This window comes from Aptenodytes patagonicus, chromosome 3 (assembly GCF_965638725.1).
Source record: "Aptenodytes patagonicus chromosome 3, bAptPat1.pri.cur, whole genome shotgun sequence".
NCBI lineage: Eukaryota > Metazoa > Chordata > Aves > Sphenisciformes > Spheniscidae > Aptenodytes > Aptenodytes patagonicus.
Window position 1 is genome coordinate 74067284 of NC_134951.1, and position 23215 is coordinate 74090498.

Consider the following 23215-nt stretch of genomic DNA (forward strand, 5'->3'; position numbering starts at 1 on the left):
TGCTATGTCTGAAAATTGATGTTTAACTTCCATCAGTATCGTTCTCTTTGCTGGGACTACCCCCATGAAGAAAGTTGAAGAACATACCTTGATTGTTTGGGGCACTTTTAACGGTTGATATGAATAAAACAGTGGAAACGGGAAAGAGCCAAACTGGTGCTTTCAAGTGTTATGTTATTTCCCAGTTAAGAAATCAACACGGCAGTCATCACATTTGTAACATAAATTAACGTTTCCTTCTTTCCTTCCACCTGGCATTGATTTTAATGCTGTCCAGTCAGCTGTGGTTTTCATTATGGGAAGTGATTAATTTACATCAAGTGCTTTCATATTTACATCTGACATCCTATAGGATCAACTTCCTTCAATCTCTTGTTGCTGAGCGTGGGCAGTTTGATGAGCTCCTGCTCAGGTTTTCAGACTGGATTAAGCAGTTTCTTGCTGAACTACAAGCCACTTCAGAGATAAACACAGCTGATCAACAACTGGCTGCATCTCACAATAAGGTAAACTTTTGGATGTAAATATTAAAGACAGGGAAATTGTACAGTGCATTCAGCTAAATATTCATCGAAAACTAGCATGAGGTCATTTATTTGTTTGAAAACTGATACACGGTTGTAGTCACATACAGATTTCTGTTATTTGGCCAGTTTAATGCAAAACTGTAACACTGAACTGTTCTTACTGGAAACCCCTCAGCAGTACTTTTTTTGCTCATAAGTTTACTATTAAAATGTTTTCTGAGCTTTTGACTGGAAGAAGAAACCCAGCCTTATTTTCTTTCTTTCCCCTAGAACCACGCAATGGAAGTCGAAAGTAAGAAACAGCAGTTACAAAGTCTGAAGGAACATGTAGATAAATTGTGTTCTGTCAGCTGCCCAGAGGACCAGCAGACATTGCGGGGAAAGACTGAAGATTGCTTTCAGATCTTCCAGGAGGCAAGTCAAATAACTTGCCAAAGACAAGAGGCTCTGGATCAGCTGCAGGTATTCCTGGAGCTCCAAAGTGCTGCATCAGGAGTGCTCCACCAGCTGAGGCAGACAGTGGAGAAAACAGGAAATATGGATAAAGCTAAATCTGAATTACTGGAGAAGGAACTCAATGATGTTATTCAAGATCTTAACAAGCTGGAATCTGTCGCCATCAGTTTGGATGGTTCCCTTACTAAGGCCCAGTATCATCTAAAACACAGCATTTCTGAGCAGAGGACCTCCTGTAGGGCTGTGGTGGATAATTTGTGCTTGGAACTGGAGGCGGTTCAAAACCTGCTGGGAACCAAACAGAGTGAGGCAGAAGCTCTTGGAGCCTTGCGAAGATCTTTCATGGAACGTAAAGAACAGCTACTGAAGAGTATTGAAGATACTGAGGAAAAGGCTGACAAGGAGGGTCTGAAGGAGGCGACACTACAAGCCCTCCAGCAAAGGTAAAAACAGTATTGGTGCTTGAGATTGGCACTTCTTCATTTGCTTGCAGTCTCTAGACTTTTTATGATGCATTGGAGGCATGTGTGAGTTTTCTGCCTGGGTACCTTATTCCTTGCCAGGCGTATATTAGTCCATATATCTACTTAATAAAATTTTGTCAGTGAGCGAGTTGTTTGGATGGAGAGAGAACGTGAGCAGAACACTTAGCAAGTCCCGCTAATCTTTTATATTGAACGAACAGTCAAGAAAATCTTTGTCTCAGAAATTTATTTTGTCTGAATGAATCCAAGCTCCAAACAGCTATTAGAATTCCCATATAACATAACTATCTCTACTCTTACAGAATTGAAGACTGTACATGTGCTGAAGGAATTGAAAACACTTACTATAATAAAGTATTAATCTAAATATTTGAGTGTATTTCCAAGTCACTGTGTCAGGTGAAGTACATGTGTATCTGTATAATTGTATAGCTGTATGTGTACCAGAAAAATCACATTCTGAGCCCAGTTGTAGCAGAAAAAAATCCAGACAACACTTTGTTTTCTGAAGATATTGTAGGAAATGTTAGAAAAAGGGAACTTTATGCACAGTAACTCTAACAGCAACCATTTCATTCTTCCTTTCTCCTCTTTTCTCTTGCAAAAAAGTGAAGATAAGTAAATTTGAAACCTGCCTTTTAACTTGCAGATTGAGGATCTTTAACCAGTTAGATGAAGAATTGAATTCTCACCAGCATGAACTCCAGTGGCTCATGGACAAAGCAAAACAAATAGCCCAAAAAGATATTACCCTTGCTCCTGAGATCGACAAAGAGATAAATCGCTTAGAATCTCTGTGGGAGGATACCAAGAAAGTTATACATGAAAAGTAAGTAGTTCTTAGACTTAAGGTGAGAAAGGAGAGGGTTCTTTTAGTCAGGGAAAGAGACCCAATTATTTATATTTAATATCTTCTTGCCATATTAATCCCAATAGAAAACAGGGCTTGTATGTTAAATACTGAGTAGAAGATAAAACACAGTATAAACCAGGATATTTGTACCAGTTGTAATTATACTATTAATAAAGCCACAGATAGGTCCTCAGGACAGTACTTATAGATATACTGGGCTTTTAGTTTCATGTTATTGTTTACTCTCCTGAAAGATAAGATATCTCCATTGAGATTTCACTATCACTCCAAGTAGCACATACTCTCCTTCTAACATGTATTTTCCTTCTATATTGGATATGTATTTCTGACAACCCTATATTCAGTGGTCCTAAATCATTCTTAGATTTAAGTCTTTCTGTCTGCCCAAGGGACCAGGCTCATAACAATCATTAGTGTATAATCAGTTATGTAAGACAGTTTTGTATATCAATGAAAGTTGATAAAGAAAGGAACGAAAGAAACTAAAGAAAGTTTAATCTTACCCTTTTCTTTGTCTTAGCTGCCTCTTCGTCATCTTTAAAGAAAACTTCTTCAAATGTTCTTTTTTTAAATTTGCATGGTAAAATTAAGTGCTAGATTCATTCAGTATCACATCATCCTCAATGTACAGACAGTTTGTCTAAGTGCAGAAGCAAAACAGTTCTAAGCCTGGCTAATACTTCAATGGGCATATGCAATTTGGTGATCCCCATGTAACTGCTGGGTTGGTGTACTGGAATGACGATTCAGAAAAAAGTTCATTTGTGCTGTAAAATGATTTTTTTTTCCCTTTGGTTTCTATACTGTACTGTTATTCTATTTTCTTGATTGACACCATACAGATATTCGTAAGTATGCTGCCCCTTAACCAGATCTGTGTATTATTTCCCTCTTGAAAATATGCACAGCTACATGAATTTCATTTCTGGTGGTTTTCTCCAGCTGAATTCAGTCTGGTTTTCTAGTGCGTTTTTAAGAGATGTATAAATCTGAACTAAGTGGAAGAAAAGGATAGCTTTATTTAAAAATGTCCATCGCTCCTTTTTCTTCAGCACTGCTGCTAATTTGTATTTCATGTTGCATGTTGCTGCAACCCATTTTTCTTACCTTTAGAAGTCCTTAATAATAATAAACCAAGTAATTTCCGCATACATGTGCCAGAAGCTAGACAATACCAGTGCGGTAGTGAAGAAAACGTAAAATAGCTATCCCTGCCTTATAGATACATTATTGAGGGCAAATGAGTTGTCCAGTTTTCCCATACTGGGGTGGTTGTTGCCATCTTTATACCTAAAACTGAAAGATATTCAGGTACCTCGTCATTCCTTTCTAACATGAAAATAATGTTAATTTTTGTTTAAATTATTAATTTAATTTTAATTATTTTGAACTGTTTTCTCTCCCATATAGACACAATTTTAGACCCTCTTGAACCTGATTCTTTTGGAGAGCTCTTCGGAGCATTCAGAGAAGAGCCAGCTCCTAAAGCAATTACCTCTCTTTCTTGGCGATGTCATGTTTCCCAAATTCCTTTCACTGCAAACACTGTTCTACCCTAAACATATCCAAAGTATTCGTCCTCCTTCTCTCTCTTCAGTGTAAACACCAGGAATGGATTGAATAGGGTTTTTTTTTTCTGTCCGTTACCTGAGCAGAAATAGGCTTTTCTGGAGAGGGGGTGGAAAAAACCCATTAGGCCTGTTCTTAGCAGCAGGTTATTCTGTTCTCAGTAGAATGACAGGTAAGTTGAATGTAATGTTTTAGACCCAAAAGCATGCATCTGACAACTGGAGGACAAAATAGTCAGACTTATCTTGCATTGCTTTAGTCTTTGCTTCTTTTTACCCTCCAAAATACTCCATGTTAAAGAAACAAGTTAAAAAAAATGAGCTGCGAGTGCCAGCATCATTATAGTGTGATTTCCAGTCAGTAAGGTGCTAAACTTAGGAAGTGAGAAGCTTGAATTCCGGTTTCAGTCTTTCTTTTGCTCAAGTCAGTTGCTTCGATATCTGATATATATGAGATGGCGATTCATATACTCCTCAGTGAGATGTTTTGTGATATATGGACCACAGTGATTTGTAAAACCTAAATATTAATATTTCCTTGGCTGCCTAAAACATGTTTAGCACTGCATCCTGATTTTCCCATGGTAAATCACTACGTCACATTCTCTTTCCTTCAGAAACATGACAGCAAATGGAGCTAACACAGCCTTTTCACATTACAGAAAAGAGCAGTCCTGCATTCTTATCGATCTGATGAAGGAATATCAGAGCTTGAAGTCAACAGTAATGAAAGTCATAGACAGTGCTGACAGCGCTTCTGTGATCAAATCCATTTGGAAGGACCATGAAGATGTCAGGCGAACTTTATCAAAGGTAATTACATATATTTTCATTTGCGGGATTTAAATGATCTTTGATTTAGATGGATTTTTCTGTTTGAAAGGTGCCCTTGAGCTGTGTTTAAAGTTCCTTGACTTTACTGTCAAATCTTGTCACGCTGACATTCAGGGTTTAAATTGTACTGATTCTGATGAGGAAAGAATATAGTCCTTTCAGCATTTTGGTGCGATCCACTAATGTGTATTTGATTGTTGCTATTTATTATTTTAACACCTAGAAATGCAAAATGTTAATTTATATGGAAAGCATACGTTATCTGCTTTTTATATAAAATACCTTGAGACTATATTCCTATCATAGTGTGAGAGGATATTTCCAGTCAACGTACTTTAATAATTTTCCATATTGGGTATTTTTTTGAATGGATAAAAGTCAACAAAAGAAAATGAATTGCACACGTTTTTGATGTGTGCAATTCTTATGTCTGCCTCTTTCCCTGAGACGACTTATTCCATGGGGTACAATGTTGATACTGGCCATTGAGCCGAGATAAGGAATTTTGATGCCTGCATTCCATTCATTTCACTGGATCATATTTCTAAAATTCTAAATTCTGCTATCCATCAGCCTGTCAGGAAAAACAGTACTGAGTTAAATTCTTTCTGTTCATTCAGAGGGTAATTTCATTTGGAAGCCTATTGAGCTCTTCATTAAAAATTCTTCAGTCAGATCTGTATAAACCTCATTCTAAACTGCTCGTATTTATGACCTCTTTTTAAAAGACATTTTAATTAGAACTGAAAGCCAGAACAGAGCTCACCAGTCTAACAAAGAAATGCATGTATCTTCCATATGATTCCTCTCCTTAATGTGAGCCTTGGGCTGTGGAGAATTCCCTGCTACAACAGTGGCCACATCTAGGCCTGAAGGAGTTGGAGCGCGATAAATATTTTGCACAACTCCTACCATAATTAAGTAGGCATGGCCACATGGCCATTCTGCATCCAGATTAGTAGCTTATCTCTAATGCTGATCTGTAATACTTCTTAAAGAAAAAAGTACGCGATGCTTACTGTGATCCTTTCTCAGTATGTTGTCACCTCTTCAGTGACAGTGTTTTAAAGATTTCCCTAAGCCTAGAACTGCAAACTTAGCAGCCCTGAAGATTTTGTCTAATTCCTTTCTGAACACATTTGTACTTTTGTTTTCCAGAGTATCTAGGAGTGATGGGTGTTACAATTCTAAATTTTGTTTGCACCACCCTCTGTTTACCCTGCTGTAATTCCAGAACTGATTTTAGATACTAGTTAGTCAATGATGGGTTCTTATTATTATTCAATTTTAGACATGTAGAGTCTGAAGAATAAAAAGAAGAGTAAAAAAAATTTTGCCTTAAGTCCCGAAAATAGCTAGTTACCAAGTGGGGAAAATTCAGAATTTATTAGTCCCACTTGTGTGCTTTATTTGTAAGAACAATCATACTAATTGATTGTGCTCATGAGAAAACCATGTCAGTTGCTCTGTATTTTGTGGCATAGTTAAATATTAGGTGGTATGCTGAATGAGAATTATGAAATGCATGACATATACCACAGGGCTAGGGATGGGTGCCTGGAGAACTGGATTTTTCTTTCTTTCTTCAAGGCTTCATTAAACAAGCAAATATTTATGTCCACAGCATGAAGCTGCCAAGAACGATCTGAGTGATAAACAAAAAGACCTGGATACTTTCACCAATAAAGGAAAACATTTGTTAGCAGAATTGAAAAGAGTGCATAACTGCGACTCCACTGCGGTAAAAACAGATATGAACTGTACAGTGGACAAATGGCTAGATGTAAGAGTCTGGTGTTTATACGCTGAATACAGTTTTTAAGTTGGGCTAACGTTACAGTATTAGTATTTTATTAGAATCTTAGAGTGCAATTGTTTAGTAAAGTTTACTTTGAAGTATATCTCAAAGGGTTAATCATAGGGATTTGGCATCCACTGTACTCACAAAGTTGTGACATCCACTTGATATATTTAAAATGATGTCTTATAACAATGTGTGAGTGCTACTAGTATAAATTTGCTCAGTACACACTTCTGAATATAAATTTGTATTGGATTCTCATTTAATGTATGCCAGTATTACTTTATTAAAGTAAAATGGACTAAATAAATTAGGCAGTAAATTGTATTAAGCTACACCATAAAAGATGTGAATATGTTGAGAAAGACATTATAGCAGAGAAACATAATATAAAAGTTAATATTTTACATTTTCGTATTTATACTGCTTTATTAACAAATTCCTGCATTACGTAAGAAATATAAGTGTAGCTGTTTTTAAAGATAAAGTTTATTTGAACATAAAACTCTTTCCCAGTAAAAAATATACAAATTTTTGGAAACAGTCACATATAATTTTTGTTCATTTTACGATCTGGGTAACTAAATTGAAATTAGAATTCAGAACTTAGACCTAACTCTAAGAAAATCATTTTGCCCAGGCTTACTAATTATTTCTGATGCCCTTGTCTTACAACTGGCTGCAAAATAAAGAAATGTAAAATTAATTTGTGAATGGTATCGATAAATTCTTCTCTCCTAAAAGGTGTCTGAAAGAATTGAAGACAACATCGACCGGCTGAGTGTAAGCGTGTCTCTATGGGATGACATCCTGAAAACTGGAGATGAAATGCATGGATGGTGCAACAAGTGCATTTCTCAACTGAATGAAGGCATCAGCAACTTGAGTAACAGTCAGAGAATGGAGGTCCTCCTGAAAGATTTCCAGGTGCTTACCCATAAATAAGTGATAAAAATGTTCTGGACCAAAATCTCAAGTGATCAGGCTGTGCTGTTGTAGACCACCATGTCCCCTGTTCAAGCAGCGGTACCGCTAACCCAATGGCTAGCTGACAGCATTCCAGTCCTTTTTTGAAGCTGTTTGCTTCTGACAGAAACAAGAAAGGCACATCTCTTACTAAATCTAAGCTCCATACTTATTTTGGCTCTAGCAATACATGACAGTGTGTTCTTACAAGCACAAAAATTTCAAAAAACATCTGTTTGAATTTTTTAGAAAAGAAAGTTTGGGTAATAGGATGCACACACCAATTACTTGCCTAATACTTCAGAACTACAATTACACAAATTATGATTTTCTCTTTCATTTTGCTATTATTATTTTTTTAATAAGTAGAATATTTCTTCATAACTTGGATCTATACAACCACAATAAATACAAGGTCCAGATATGTCAGTGCATATATAGCAGCATTTTTTAATTCCCTTTTGAGGTTAAAATTTATTTCTGTGACTAATTTTTTTCTGAGAGCTCACTTCCTTGTAATAAAAACCAGAGAGCACATGTATTATACTCTGCATGCCGTCAAGTGAAACCTAACAACCACAGTAGATTTTTCCAGTCAAATAAACAATGACATTCCCATCTTTATTCAGCCAGTTTTAAGAAACTAAAGCTGCTAGTGCATTTTAAATGCTAAAAATGTGTGTGGTTATTTTAATGGAGGGGGGAAAATGTCTGAACTGAGTCTAATAAAGGAAAAGAGATGGGAGATTTTTAGAGAATAAAACTAATAGAACAACAGTGTTTTCCCTATGGTTGCTAAACTTTGTTTACATTTTCTTTCATTTTTTTAATTGATGGAGCATCCTTCTGAAAGTCTAAAACCTTCTTGTAGTTTGGTATGAAACTTTGACCACATCTCTTTTACAGTCTGAAGTCAAGGATAAAGAACTGAAGTTGGAGCAGCTTAGTTCCAAAATTTCAGATCTCAAAGAACTGACCCATAGTCGAGAGCCTCCTGCAGATCTCCAGGTAAAATAAAGACATTGGTAATCACAGACTGTGCTCAAATGACTAAGAAGAAACTCCTCCTGAAATTTCTGTCTCTCCTGTACTGTCTTCTTCTTTCAAGGTGACAGATACAGCATTATTTATATGTCTCATAACTATTCTTTGTTCATATTTCTTTAGTTAACTTTGATTTTTTCTGAAAAAAATATGCTATAAAGTAATTGAACATTACAGTTGTAAAAGTTTTTTTTACTAAATCAAAATAGAGTAAATAGTTTATAAAGTAGCTGATCAGATATGAGACGGATGATATTCTTTACACTGCACAACATTAAGCCACATCATATGTGAGTGCATACAGTTTGCCTCTTTGAAAGAATTATAATGCAGTAAAATATGTTCATTTGCTTTATCAAACCCAAAGTATTCTTTAGTGGACTGGAATTTGTGCCCTGAACTAGCTGTTACAAGAGAGGGGTAAAATACGAACACTGAAGGTGAGCTGTTGAACTTTTATTTTTGGCCAGGTCCTTATTTTTTATGTTCTAGGGCAAATGCAAAACCAAAGTATGACTATTTTGGATGTTTGATTTCAAATGGAAATTGGTATGTGAGATTATTCACTTTCAATGTCAGAAGGTTTAAAAGATAAGCTGACTTCTGCGATTTCCACAGGCAGGGAAATATCTCGATAGATATTTATTTCAAAACCATTTATCAGATTTTAACAGAACTTAATATAACACTCAAGCCTTGTCCACATTTTGCCATGACCATACACATAAACCTAAATTACCAATCAGATATGGGTCAAGAATCCTTTGTTCTCCCAAATTGTTTCCTTTACATGAGAGGTTCAGTAAATTCAAATTTAATCATGTGTTTCATAATAAATATCTGTCCACTTATAGAGCGAAACTTAGAGCAAATTATTTTGCAGAATATCAGTTAACCAACACACACCTATTTCCAACTACTAAATATGATAAATACAATAAAAAATTTAAATCAATACAACAAAATAATTGTAGTTGATATATAAATGCAAATTTGAAAATAAAGCCTCACAAACTAAACATAAATCCCCAAATCATTTGCCAACATTCAGATGAACTAGTGTGATCAGCTCATATCCTAAGAACATAAACAATTCCTTAATAGAATTTTCAGTAGTAGCTTATTTATAAATATTACCCTATTATGACTGATTTGATTTACTTTTTATTAGTAATATGTGCACAGCTAACATCTACTATAATTTCACATACTGCTGTCTTTGAACAGGTTAATGGGCAATATTCTAACTTATTTTTGTATTGTCTTCAGTTTTAATCTGCTTTCACTGAGATACTTTAAGCCTCAGTGCTCTTAAGTCTCACCATTTGATATTTCTTTTTATGGAGCTAGTCGTGTTTAGGTCATGTTCTGTATATATGGCAAATTAGTAAAGGAAAAACATCAACTGTTTAATTTTTCAGAAGTAGATAATAACTTCAAAAGTTTGCAGTCTGGCTTTTTATAAGTTAGTATCCCTTCTTTGGATTACTGTATATCTAAGACTTAATCCTGAATGGTTGACATTTTTTTGTTTATGTAAGTATCTTTAGTTACGGATGTAAAGAGAGCAAAATGATCATTGTGTGTCACTTTCCTACCTTCCATTTTTTCAATAAACATTCACCATAATAAATGCTTTATTTAAATGCTTTAGTACATAACATTTTGCTTTTAGTTTATAGAATCAGATTTGAGGCAGAAGTTGGAACACGCCAAAGAAATGTCAGAGACGGCAAAAGAGACACTGAAAGATTTCAGTACTCAGAAGATGCAGTTACAGAAGGTTATTGATCAGATGACAGAGTGGTTAACAAAAGCGGAAGAGACACTGTTAAGCTGTGCATGTAACCTGGATCCTGAAGCTCTAAATAAAGTGAAGGTCGGTGCTGAAGAAAATGAATATGTTTTTCGTTATGCGGTGATCTTTGGTTTTTTATCAGAGTTTTTGCTAAGCATTATACTTAATTTTCATTTGATAAAAAATATATATCTCCTGCACAGCTGCTAGAATATTGGCAAATAATACAGCGATACTCTTTAAGAAGTTCCACCAATGAACAAAAGTTCTGATCTATTAACTTCATACAAACCTTTTAGAAAATTATAATGAATAATATGGTCTTTGTTGTGACAAGAACTGGTTTTGTTACATTGAACTCTTCAGTCATTACTCCAGCATGTTTACAAGTCCATTGACTCCCTTACAATATAAGTTATGAACTTACAACTCATCACAGTAGAAGACCCTAGACTGAACCAAATTTTAACACAAACTTCTACCTCAGAAGTCCTCCTCAGTCCTCATATATAGCAATTCTTTTGTCTACATCCTAGAGCTCTCTTGATTGCATACAATTATGCACATCATAACATGACAAACCACATGGAGATTTTTTCAGCGTGAGCACATGTTAATGTTGATATACTAGCCAATTCAAATTTAATTTTCAAACAAATGTTCCTCTCTAGTAAGATGAAAACTCCCTTTCATTCAGAAGTCCCGCCAAATACCACTGTCATATTGCATCTCACATGTACCTTCAGACTTTGCTGAAAATAACTATTGCTATTCAATATGCCTTGAAATTTATTTATTTTTTAATAAAGTAGTAAACCATGAGAAACAGCATTTTTCACATTTCTGTGACGGTTCTTTCATTTCAAGGATTCATCTCACTTGGAAAATTCAGGAAACGTGATCCAGTACTTCTTCCCTTCATTGTGTCTAGGACTTGCAATAGACCATAGAAGGAAAGAGCATATGGAAGGAGAAGGAATGCTTGAGGAAAAGAGAGGGCTCTTTTGTTTCTTTACAAATGTCATATTTGTGTTGTAACTTCATTTTCAGGAAACACAAAGAGACCTTCAGCTTCAGCAGAGCAGCATTGACTCGACACGTGAGAACCTCAACAGCCTGTGTCGCAAATACCATTCTGCAGAGCTGGAAACTCTTGGTGGCACTGTCACTTCGCTAATAAAGAAGTATGAAGCTGTGAATCAGCTCTGTTCCAGAACACAGGCCAGCATGCAAGACTCCTTGGAAAAACGTTTCCTCCGTGAGTCTTCAGGCGTGTTAATATGAGCCGTTAGCCCGCAGCAGTGAATCATTCTGGAGTCTGCCAGAGTCTCCAGTGATGTCACCTGCAATTACAACTTTATTTTTGTACGGAGCCTTTCAAAAAGTCCTGTTACCAAATGTTTATTTGATAACTGCTACGAAACAAAGCATTTTACAAAAACAGAATTCAACTTTAAACACGTAATATGCATGAAAGGCAAGCTCAGCTCCACCTTTCTTCACTCTTAATATACATCTCTGTTGCATACATATACTTTGTGTATTTGCCATAAAGAGATGCATATAACCAAATGGAGATGTTTATAATGTAAAAGTCCCCATCTGAAGTATTTCCTGGGCTCCCTGGGTAGTCAGTGGAGAGAAATAGGCAATTTTTAATCTTATATATTAAGATATTAATCTAGATATTATCTAACATTAAATTGGGTCATATCATAGACTGAAAATGCCTGGGTTTTTCCTATTGACTATAAAGGGGAGCCTAATGTGACTGTTCAAATTTGGATGTTTACAGTGGAAACATGTAACTTTTTGTGAAATGAATCCCACTCCCCAAGGTCATTGAAGGCAATGAGACTCATCCTGTTAGCTTTTACACGCTGTTCCTGAAGGATAAAAGAATTGTGGAAGACAGCTGTATAGTATTGTGGATAATGCTGCTTCTTAAAAAAAATATTCTCTTCTCTATACTTTTTTATTAAATAAGATTCTATGCAAGAATTCCAGGAATGGTTTTCTGGTGTGAAGTCTGCAGTAAAAGAATCATCTGACAGGTCTGGAGACAGCAAAGCCATAGAGGCAAAGCTACATGACTTGCAGGTATAGTGAACAAATTGAAAAAACAGTAATTAGCAATTTAACTATATGTATCCAATTGTATCTCTAAAGTAATTTGTAGATGCTATCATATTTATTGGTTTTGTTTCCAAAAAGGTAATATAAGAATGGTTCAAGACAGCAATATGTACTGTAGAGGGAACACAGTGGAAACTGTTCACTGTTCTGAGAGATCAGAATTTAATTTCGGGAAGGTGTATGTGTAACTAAACTATTCTTATTTCTGATTTTTAATCTTTTTTTCCTTTTTTTGCCTTCTTTCTCTTCTTTTCCTTTTCCTACTTTTTCTTACACTATTGCTTATTCAATCTTTCAGATTAACACTGATATGTCAAAGCTTATCTGTGTAGATTTTTGATGGGACAGAACAGATAGCAGACACCTACTGCAAACAGCCCTAATTCTTGAAATATATAACATCTTCAGGACATGACTAAACTATCCAGAGAAAGACAGGACTACCTTGGGACCAAATAGAAAAACTGAGCTCTGTGAATTGTAGCACCACTTAATAAAATTTTATTTGAACTATCTGCTTAGAATTTTTTCCGTAGCTAGACACGGCTCTCATCTTGTTGGGGAAATCTAACCACTTCTAATAGAAATATTGCTTATTTTTAGTTATTCAATCTTGCATGTTTAAACTGTATTCTTTCATTACACAGAGTGTGCTGGATTCTGTTAGTGAGGGACAGAACAAGTTAGATGCTGCCTGCAAGGAAGGAGAAAGTTTGTATGCTTGCTTACCCGAACCACTTGTGAGCCATATTCAGGAGCAAATAGCAAAGTCTAACCAGAACCTCCAGGAATTCCTCAACCAGTGTCTGAATGATAAGAAGGCCCTGGAAGCTTGTGCCTTACACCTGGGAAGGTGAGTAATACCAGTAGTCACAGATGGACTGCATGAAATTGCCCAGCTGCAGAAATACAGGGCACAATTGGAAATTATTTCCAGTTTTTCTAGTCCTGTTTGCTTTCTTCTTTGGAATATTTAAGAGAAAATGAAGTTCTCTGCTAAAAACAAAGCAACAGTTCTTGCTCCAAGGGTATTGATTTGGTTAAAGAATAGAAGGTCAGGATCATATATGCGGAAGATCTGTGTAGCTCATGCAATCCCAGATCAGCAGTTGGGATCTCAGTAATTTAAATGCAATTTCCTGGAAGAAAAAGGTGTGATGAATTTTCAAGTTCTGCCCTGGGGTTTGAAGATAGCATGCTTTTTACACAGCATGCGTCTGTCCTGTCCCATTCCAGATGGACATATTTCCTAAGGAGCCAGTAAGAAAACACTCTTAAATTATTACTTAGGGCTGGAATCTTGGGAGTTCAAATATTTTTAGGTATAACTAGATTCAAAACTGTTGCTAATTGAAAGCAAAGTTAGTGTAGCAGTAATGGGTAAAACAGCAAGACGAGACGGTGTGCCTTCATGTAAGGAAAAGGTTTTCAAACTTAGGGCCAGAACTTGTTTTGCTGAGTTCTGAGCACTCCAGATTCCAGTTACGTTCTGTTGGAGAAATTGAAAGCACAACACTTCAGGTGTTGTAAGTGTCAATGCTGAGTAAAAGCCCATTTTTATCCATTTTTTAATCTTAGACTAAATCATTATAAGGATTTGGAAAAGGCTTTTTTCATCTGTCTTTATTGAATCTAGTAATAAATAAAAGTACTGTCACTTTAAATTTTGGAGGCTTCTTTTTTCAGTGTAGTTCCCATGATTTTGCTGGACATTTTTAGAGAGTTGCTGAATATTTTTAGCTTAGTAGTCACCATGGAATTATGTTTTGTGTACAACTCTTATTCTTGAAGCATGAAATTGATACCTAGTTTTATTTTCCTGGTCTTGCGGATATTGAAAGAACTGAGTTAACTTCTTACTAACTTTACTCCACCTGAGAAACATTTTTAAGGGAGTATTTATCTGTTCTGTAGCTTTGAAGATCAGCACAAGAAACTTGGCCTGTGGATACATGACATGGAAGAAAGAATAAGCACAGAAGCATTAGGAGAGAGCAAACAGCTTATTCCTGAGAAGAAAAAGGAGGTGCAGAAAGTGGAAAAGTTCCTGGAAGAGTTACTGAATTCAAGGTAGTATGAAATACATTTCCTAAAATACTCTCACTTTTTCCTCTGCTAAAGCAACAGTGAAACAAAACTGTTGGGGTAAAGTGTGTTTGTGAAAGATAAAGGTGTTGCAACACACTGTGTGAAAAGAGGCTGAATCCAGATACTTCCAGTTTTAAGGAAATTGGAATTTGAAGCCAACTCTGAAATTTGATGTTGATACATTTCTCATTAAGAAAATCTTACTTCATTAATAAATGGAAACTGAAAAATATTATCTTAAAAAGATAAATCTTAAAAATTTTGCTTGTAAAAATAAATCTTAAAAATATTGCTTGTAAAAGCAATAGTAAAAATGACACTTATCATTATATCCATTTTAAAATTTTCCTTCTGTCCTGCAACACTCGGATCCAACCAGGCTAGCAGAATCCAATTTCCCATACAGCTGACTTTAAAAGAGCTCAAATAACATCCACATTGGCTGCAAAATCTTTCTAGAATTCAGACTTAGCCAATAGATGATGAAGTAATTGCCTTTTTTAGTACACTGTGGTTTTTCAATTTTTTTTTTTTATTATTAGGTTGGAGAAGATAGAACAGAAATAGTAGTCAGTTGTTCAAGCCTCACAGCATGCTAGAAGGGAACACCCAGTCTCTACCTATTCCCTTGAGAGTGGTGCAAGAAGTTTTGGTCTGATGTAAATTCCCTGTAATCACAGGGTATCAGGAAGGGTGATCCAGCAGATTGAGATTAACTGAGGCTGTATAAACCCAGTGTTTTAATACCTTGTACTGACCCTTGTACTGAACCCCCGAGTCAGTGTCTAATCCTGGACAAATGGCCTGACCTTTCCGTCATGCCTTCCTACCTGTCAAAGACTATAAACTTCTCAGAAGCTTTGACAGGTACAAAAAGGTAGCAGTTCATATAGAACTGGAAAATCTGACAGCCGAAAAGAAAATTGTTAGCTTTTAATGCAAATGTGTAATGCAAAGATTTCAGTGTGATCATTTTGAGCACCAATGCAAGAAATGGCACTGTACACAAGTAAAGATATTAATCAATACACACTGCTTATATTTCCTTTCAGTCTCTCCCAGCTAATTTTTCTGTTAACTATGAACTCTATCACTGGTGGAGTAGGTGATTATGTCAGCAATCTTCATAATTTCTGATAGTTGCTATAACAATATCATATGCTTTCTGAAACTGATTTTCAGTCTCAATATTTTGTTTCAGGGAATCTTTTGATAAGCTGTCCCAAATGGCACAGACTTTAAATGAAGAAGGCCATGGTGCAGGGAGGGAAGTGCGCCTGGTCTCTCAACATCTCACCAATTATCAAAACATGGTCAAAACTGTTAAGGAGAAGCTGCGAACATGTCAGCTTGCACTCCAAGAGCATCTCACTTTGGAGGAGGCATTGCAGAGTATGTGGTCATGGGTGAAAGAGGTTCAAGATAAACTGGCGTCATCAGAGAGCACTGTTGGTAGCAAAGCTACACTAGAGAGACGACTGACACAAATTCAGGTAAAGAAGGATACAACTAGAGATTACGCATCAAGGTTAATATTGGGTGTGGGCCACGTCAGTGGAAAAGGAGTATTTTTATGTTTTATTCTTTCTACGGTTATGAAGGAGAGGATTAGAATTTAAGGTGTTCTTGACAAATTGGGAGGTGCAGTATGAAAAACAGGATGAAGTGTAATGGAGACAGGTGCCAGGTATTACATTTAATAAGGAATAATGAACTATGAAAATGTGTATTCAGGTCCAAAAAAGCTTTCTAATGGAGGGGAAGCCTTGGAATAATTGACGCAGAGAGGCTGTGATGTATCTGTCACAGGAGGTCTTCAGGAACAGGTTAGATGATAAACATCTATTAGGAAGGTCATCAGTGTAGGAGATCCCACCATGGGCTTTCTTGAGATTTCTTCTGGCTATGTGGTGCTGTCTTTCTGTGCAGTGCTTGACCTACTCATTATCTACTGCAATGTGAGCAATATTTTAGGGTGACCAATGCAGTGGAATACCTGTGTGGCTGTGGGAAAAACTGCTGGATCACTTGTGCGTAGCAAGGGACAGGCACTTAAAAGAAAAGGTGCCTAAGAATTCATACTGGGCATGGCTGTCAAGGATAAATGAGCTCAGAGAAGATGGTGTCCACTGTTGAAAGAATAACAGCTTTCACCTCTCAGCAGACTGCATTTTATATTTTGACTTATTTTGCCTCACAGGAGATCCTCTTACTCAAAGGTGATGGTGAAGTTAAGCTGAACATGGCCATTGGCAAAGGAGAACAAGCACTTAGAAGCAGCAATGAGGAAGGACAAAAGGTGATACAAACTGAGCTACAGACGCTGAAGGAAGTATGGAATGACATCATCAGCACCTCAGTGAACTGGCAGAGGTAAAACTCCCTGGAAAACACAGGTCAGACCCTGCCATCTTTGCTTACAAAGAATGGTACCTTCCAGCACATAGGAGTCCATTCATTCATTACTGGTATGTGAGGGGAAAGTTGCATCATCAGAAAGAATCAAAATTGCCTGAAAAAAATACATCCTTCTATAAAAAAGATGAGTTGACCTATCAGATGAATCAAATTTCATATGAGATGGTACTTGACGGTAATTTAAAAATAAATAGAAATCATACAAATTCATACAGAGAAAAAGCTAGAAAGGGCTTTCTGAGTTACTGATCCTGTACTTGGGCAGGACCAAGAACATCTGACATATTTATCTACCTTTTTCTTACACAACTCTAGGAAGGTTTCTCAATTCTGTCTTTCATTATGTTTTTTAATTAAAAAAAAATCCTAATATCCACTCCAAATAATCTTTCTTGCAAATTACGCTGATTTCTTCTTGTCTTAACCTTGGTAGAAATAGAAAGTTTTTCTTATTGCCTGTGTGAGACCATTTTACATATTTGAAGGCCTCCATCATCTCTGTTCTAGACAGACTGATGTCTCTCACTACTAATACTTCCTGGACCTCTTTCATCCTTGTTTCTTTTTCAATAGATTGCAGACTATCCCTCATTTGTCTATGTTTTTCTTAAAAGATAATAACTGAAAGTGGGCTGACCTCTTACTGTATTTGAGACCTTATTAATTCTGAATAGAGTATCAGTACTTTTCCATTTCCTTCATACAACACTCTTCTTAATCCACTCCAGAATGAGATTTTCCTTTCTTTGCAATAGTATCATATTGCTGAATTTTGTTTACTTCTTTATCCTCTACTATCTCCCAAATCTTTTTCCACACTGGTAAGCCTAGGCAGTTATCCCCAATTTTGTATTCGTGTATCTGATTTCTCCTTCCTAAGTAAAGCATTATTTTCATCATCAAATTCCATCTTTTTAAAATTTCTTTTAAGAACATCTGACATTTAAATCCTGTCATCCAAACCAGCTGCAGCCGCTCCCTGGTTGCTTTCATCTGTGCATTTTACAAGCACTCTCCGTTGCAACATCCCAGTCATTACCGGGTAGAAATGGGCCCTCGGTGAACTTCTGCATGATCCTACTTCCTTAGTTCTCTAACTAAGGAAAACAAAGTTTTCCCTGCATCAGAAAACTCATAGATCTGCATCAGAAAGGTCATAGATCTGTATTTTAGATAATCTGAGTGCTAGGCTATCTGCGTCCTAAATATCAGCTGTCAATGGTGGGAGCCATAATATAGGTAAATTGGAGTTTTTCAGTTGAAAGTGGTGCCACTTCCTTAATTATTCAAAAATTGTAATACAGTTATATGAAGAAAATTATAATGGGCTGCCTTTAAGATTCCACTCTAATTTCACCCAATTTTTGTCATAAAATATTATTTAGATTTAGACCATTACATTTTGAATGAAATCCTTACCACATTCATGTCTATCATTAAGTCCAGTGGGATGAGAATTACATTCCTCAACACAAATCCCAGAGAAATCTGGCGATCTGCTAGGAGGAGCAATATATAACAGAAGAGAGTATTTCTTATAAATTGTAAATGAGACTATATACAATTGATTTGTTCTTCCAAAACTTGCCAGATTATCTCTTAATTGTCAATAATTTGCAACACAGGCTGCTGTACATTTTATTACTCTGATCACAAAGAACTCCAGTAACGCTCTGTATTTTACTTTGCTGGACAGACACTGAAACGTGCTTTTCATTAGTCCGAGACAGATTGCTCATGTAACCTGTGGTAGGGAAGCAGTTGTATCAGGTTATATGTAGTAGCCCGAAGAACACAGAAATTCTAGAATAGCTTGGATGTGAGTTGACATAGAAAACTAAAGCAAGATGGGGGAAAAAGCATATTCTAAACATATTATACATGGCTACAGGCAGTGTGACACTTAAGGTATAAGCAGGCTCTTTTTCTTCAGACCTTTCAAAAGTTCTCATCTGTACTGTGTATGTTTCTTTTAATGTAAGCTGCCTAGAGTCTGTCATTACCCAGTGGAATGAATATCTGGAAAGGAAAAACCAGCTGGAGCAGTGGTTAGAGAAGCTGGATCACAAAGTGGAGCAGCCTTTAGAACCACAGGTTGGTCTGAAGGAGAAGTTTGCTCAGCTGGACCACTTCCAGGCTATTGTTTCTGAGATAGAGGATCACTCCAGTGATTTACAGCAACTCATTGAAAAAGCTGTGGAACTGTATGAAAAAACAGAGGATGATTCTTTTGGAGAAGCAGCTCAAGAAGAACTAAAAGCACAGTTTAATGACATCACAACTGTAGCCAAGGTAAGATAAAGGCAAAGGCCTCCATTTCGAGTAAAATGTTTAGATATCTGTATATAAGGCTAAAATTTTGATTTTCATAATTTTCTAGTAACTAAAGGATTGACTGTGTTTGAATAGTCTTGCCTTTTGTTATGGTTGAGTCTAACAAAAAAGTTGGATGTAGTTTACTAAAATTCACTGGAATGCAAAAAAATTGTGGGGAATTGTAATTGGTATGGTTATGATGTTTGAAGAGTGAAAGGCATATATTTTATTCCTAGTTTCATATATGCAACAATATTTCTGACATTATCCCAGATTTATTGTCATCTAATTCTTTTCCATTCATTCCTAGCGGTATTTTTTTTACCTAGAAAGGGAAGAGTGAAATGCCTCCCTGAGCAGAAAATGTATTGTCAGAAAGAGAAATCCTATTGTCAGAAAGATATATGCCCATCTTTTGTGGTGTTTCAAGCCACTAAGCACTGCACGTGCTATACAGGTATTCTCTTTGGTTTCTAAGGAAAGATACGTGAGCTCACTGAGACCTTCTGCCAACCAGATCACGACAGTGACGCTAGCTCTGAGTTACAGTCTCCCCCTTCTCAGCTAATGGGAAAGTTTGCATCAGGAGGAGGCCACATAATAACAGGCTAATGTGAGACTGAAGTAAACACTGTATATAAATTCAGTAATCTGATGGAAGTGTGATTTGAGTCTTCATGTATTGAGAATAGAGCTGATGGCCTGTAGGTATTAATCAATAGTCTATATAAAAAAAGAGTACCAAAGTAAAAAAATAAGTGGAAGATCTAACAAATTATCTGTTAGGAAAAATGTGAAATCTAAGGCATATGAATTTACTTCTTTAGTAAAAATCTGCATTTTTCTTACTAAACCTGATAAAGGAAAGTCATTTTGTGGAATCATGCATTTTGGGTTCGGATTTTTTTTTTATTTGTGGGATAAGATATACTATTATTGTCATTGCTTTATTGCTTTAAACATAGACCATAGATATTATAGCCCTCTCAGATATATCTAGTCTGTAATTACAATCTATTCACACACTTTTGTTTTTATGATGAACTTCTGCTCTCTTTTTTTTAATGGATATAGTAAGCTATGAACCTGGTTTCTAGAGAATCAGTGCAGTTTCATCCTTGTATAACTCTACTTCTTTCAGCAGCGTTAAATCTAGAGCTCTAGAGCGTATTGTTCTCCATTTAATGCTGCTGAAAGAAGTAGAGTTACTTCTCTACTGACTCACTCAATACAATGCTTTTAAACTTGTGCGAAAAGAGTATCATAAGTCAGCATGGCAGTGTTCTCCTAAAATCAATATGCATCTATAAATTTAATTTCTTAAGCAAGAAAGACAGTTTTGCAGTCTTTCCCTTGGGAGAGAACAGCACTGACTGCAACTGGTAGAAGCCATTGCCACCAGAAGAGACCAACTGAATTTGCACTTTGCCTCCACTCTCCCCCTCTACTAGTACTATATTTTGGTGCGAGCAAAGTAAAGAGCAGTGTGTGGTTGGCTTTCCTGGGACTTCTTTGCTTCACTAGGAAGCTATCTATTTTGTTTAGAGTCAGGCACATGTGCACATTTTCTTACTCTGTTGTTGCATAAAATGCATTAAGATGTTAAAACTTTGAGGATTTACTTCAGGTCACTTTTGTTTAGCTAGTAACCATCCATTGTCTAGTTGGTCTGGCACATTCTGAGAAATTATGATGATTATTTTCAGAGGGAACAGTAGGGCTTATTAATCTAACTAACTTAATTTTTAAAGGCATTAGTTGAATGTTGAGTTATTCAAAATTCAACTCAGTAAGTGGAATTTAATTCATAAGTGGTTTAGTTTGAAACTGGTTTAAGGACACTTAGATCTAGATTAGAGTATCCACACAGGAGTAAAAAGCTATTTGATTAGCTCGGTTCACTTTTGGTTAGTTTTGATAAGCATTCCTCGGTGTTAGCTCACAAGAATATAAGAACAAATCTGCTCAGTCAGACCAAAGGCAAATCTAGATGAGTACACTATTTCACCTTTTCATAGTAAGGTAAGCTGGCCCCACTTTAAGCTTACGTTAAAAAGCTAAGATGGAGCCATGAAGCTGTCGTACATCTGTGTGAGGGAAAGTGTCCTCCAGGGCTGCAAGGCAAGTGGCCGGGGACAACCACCACTTCTAATCTGATGGTTAAAATGGGACTCAGCACCATAAGAACCTTTTGCACTTTTGAACAGCAGAAGTCCTCCTTTGTGGTCTTCATATGGGACATCTCTCTGACTCTGCTTTGCATTTATAGAGACTTGGTGCTTCTAAATAAGAGCTATGTTTCTGGCAGCATGCTGCTCCCTGGGAGGACTCACGGGTGATCTGTAAGACCCTCTCCAGGGGGTATTGGGAAAAGCGTGCCAGAGTTGCACAGCTGCAGCTTTGACGTCTATTAAACGATACATTTGATGTTAAAGGATGTGTTAAAGCACATTTTTGCATACATTTTCAGAAGGCTTCTTCATCTTTTGCTCCAGCAGAACACACCTGTCCAGACCAACCTAAACCAAACCTTGTGGAGCGTAGCACTGTGTTCTGCTGCTATAAGCTGTGCTCTATTCAGCATTCAAATGGATGCTATAGGGTCAGACCAGCCCTCTCTATAACTGCGTGCTTAAAGCCAGGACAGTATTTAAACACTTTAATGGTCTTTTTTTTTTTTCATCTGAATGATAGGAGAAAATGAGGAAAGTGGAAGATATTGTGAAGGATCATTTGCTATACCTTGATGCTGTGCATGAATTCACGGACTGGCTCCATTCTGCAAAGGAAGAGCTGCACCGCTGGTCAGATGCATCTGGAGATACATCAACCATACAGAAAAAGCTGTCCAAAATCAATGTAAGATAAGTTAGTTTTCATGATTTCATCTGCAATTCAGACCCTATGCTCTAAAATAGGCCAGAGCCAAAAAGTTGTGGGATCTTGCTCTTTGTGTATCTGAAATGGTGATTACATTTCAGTGGGCTGAAAGCAAGCTTTCTAAGCTATGCTTTGTTTTCGCCTCCCTTCCCATATTAAACTGATGGAGTAAAAGTACAATCAGACCTGAGTTAGCCACAGCACACATGGAAACAATTTGCAAGAGCGGAAGCCCAGTGGCATCACAGAAGAATGTGGCTTAGCTGATTAATGAATACTGCTCTGTCCTCCTCCCCGAATACGCTTTCTCCATGAGCAGAGTTGTCTGAATCAAAGTCAGAAACAACCTTTCCCGATCTGCGTGAAATGGAGGCGCATAAAGCAGTGCAAGGATTGTTCTCCCCAAACACGGTAGAAACGTATGAGTTGCCTCCCTGTGTATACTCTCCTCCTTACCCTGGCATCCATTCCTAGGCATTTGAGTGCCTAAGCAAGTTACATGTTCCTGAATGCAACATTAAAGCAGACTGCAGGTTTTGCTGGTGCCTGATGCTGACGTTCAGATACTCACGCTAGCAACATTTTACTCTGCTCCTAAACATGAGAGAGCGGGCCAGTGAACAGAGTACTAGGTGAAGATTCTGGATACCCGAGGTCAAATTACGGATTTGTTGTACGCCCTTGGATAGTTTTCAGTCTCCTTTGTGCTCAAAGTCCCTGCGTATAAAACGGGGAAGGGAGGAGATAGTAGTTTCTAGCTCGTAAGACGAACAAGAGGATAAGTAACATTACTCTGGCATGCAGCGTTTGGAAGGGTATTTATATTCTCCAGCCTCTTAAGCTGAAAACTCCCGAAGTTCCTTTGTAGCATGTGTGAGATTGAAATAGGACACTGTAGAAAGAATTCACGTCTGGAAAAAAAAAAAAAAAGGAAAAAAAAGACACGTGCAACCAATTACGGCACATCGCAGATCACGGGTAGGCTGTAAAATGCTTTTTCTGAGCAGCACAGCTGCGTTTTTAA

The 23215-nt window shown here is 36.8% G+C and overlaps 1 protein-coding gene across 1 annotated transcript in view; it reads left to right on the top strand.

Annotated features, from left to right (window-relative positions):
* Window positions 1-23215, top strand: part of SYNE1 (spectrin repeat containing nuclear envelope protein 1) — a 268227-nt gene that overhangs the window by 78627 nt on the left and 166385 nt on the right. The window contains exons 38-53 of the mRNA XM_076333837.1: window positions 353-506; window positions 798-1426; window positions 2118-2297; window positions 4573-4723; window positions 6369-6527; window positions 7290-7472; window positions 8418-8519; window positions 10231-10434; window positions 11404-11611; window positions 12341-12453; window positions 13137-13342; window positions 14404-14559; window positions 15779-16070; window positions 16778-16950; window positions 18978-19287; window positions 22006-22170. Coding sequence (XP_076189952.1) covers window positions 353-506; window positions 798-1426; window positions 2118-2297; window positions 4573-4723; window positions 6369-6527; window positions 7290-7472; window positions 8418-8519; window positions 10231-10434; window positions 11404-11611; window positions 12341-12453; window positions 13137-13342; window positions 14404-14559; window positions 15779-16070; window positions 16778-16950; window positions 18978-19287; window positions 22006-22170 — 3385 coding nt within the window. The remainder of the gene's footprint in view (window positions 1-352; window positions 507-797; window positions 1427-2117; window positions 2298-4572; window positions 4724-6368; window positions 6528-7289; window positions 7473-8417; window positions 8520-10230; window positions 10435-11403; window positions 11612-12340; window positions 12454-13136; window positions 13343-14403; window positions 14560-15778; window positions 16071-16777; window positions 16951-18977; window positions 19288-22005; window positions 22171-23215) is intronic.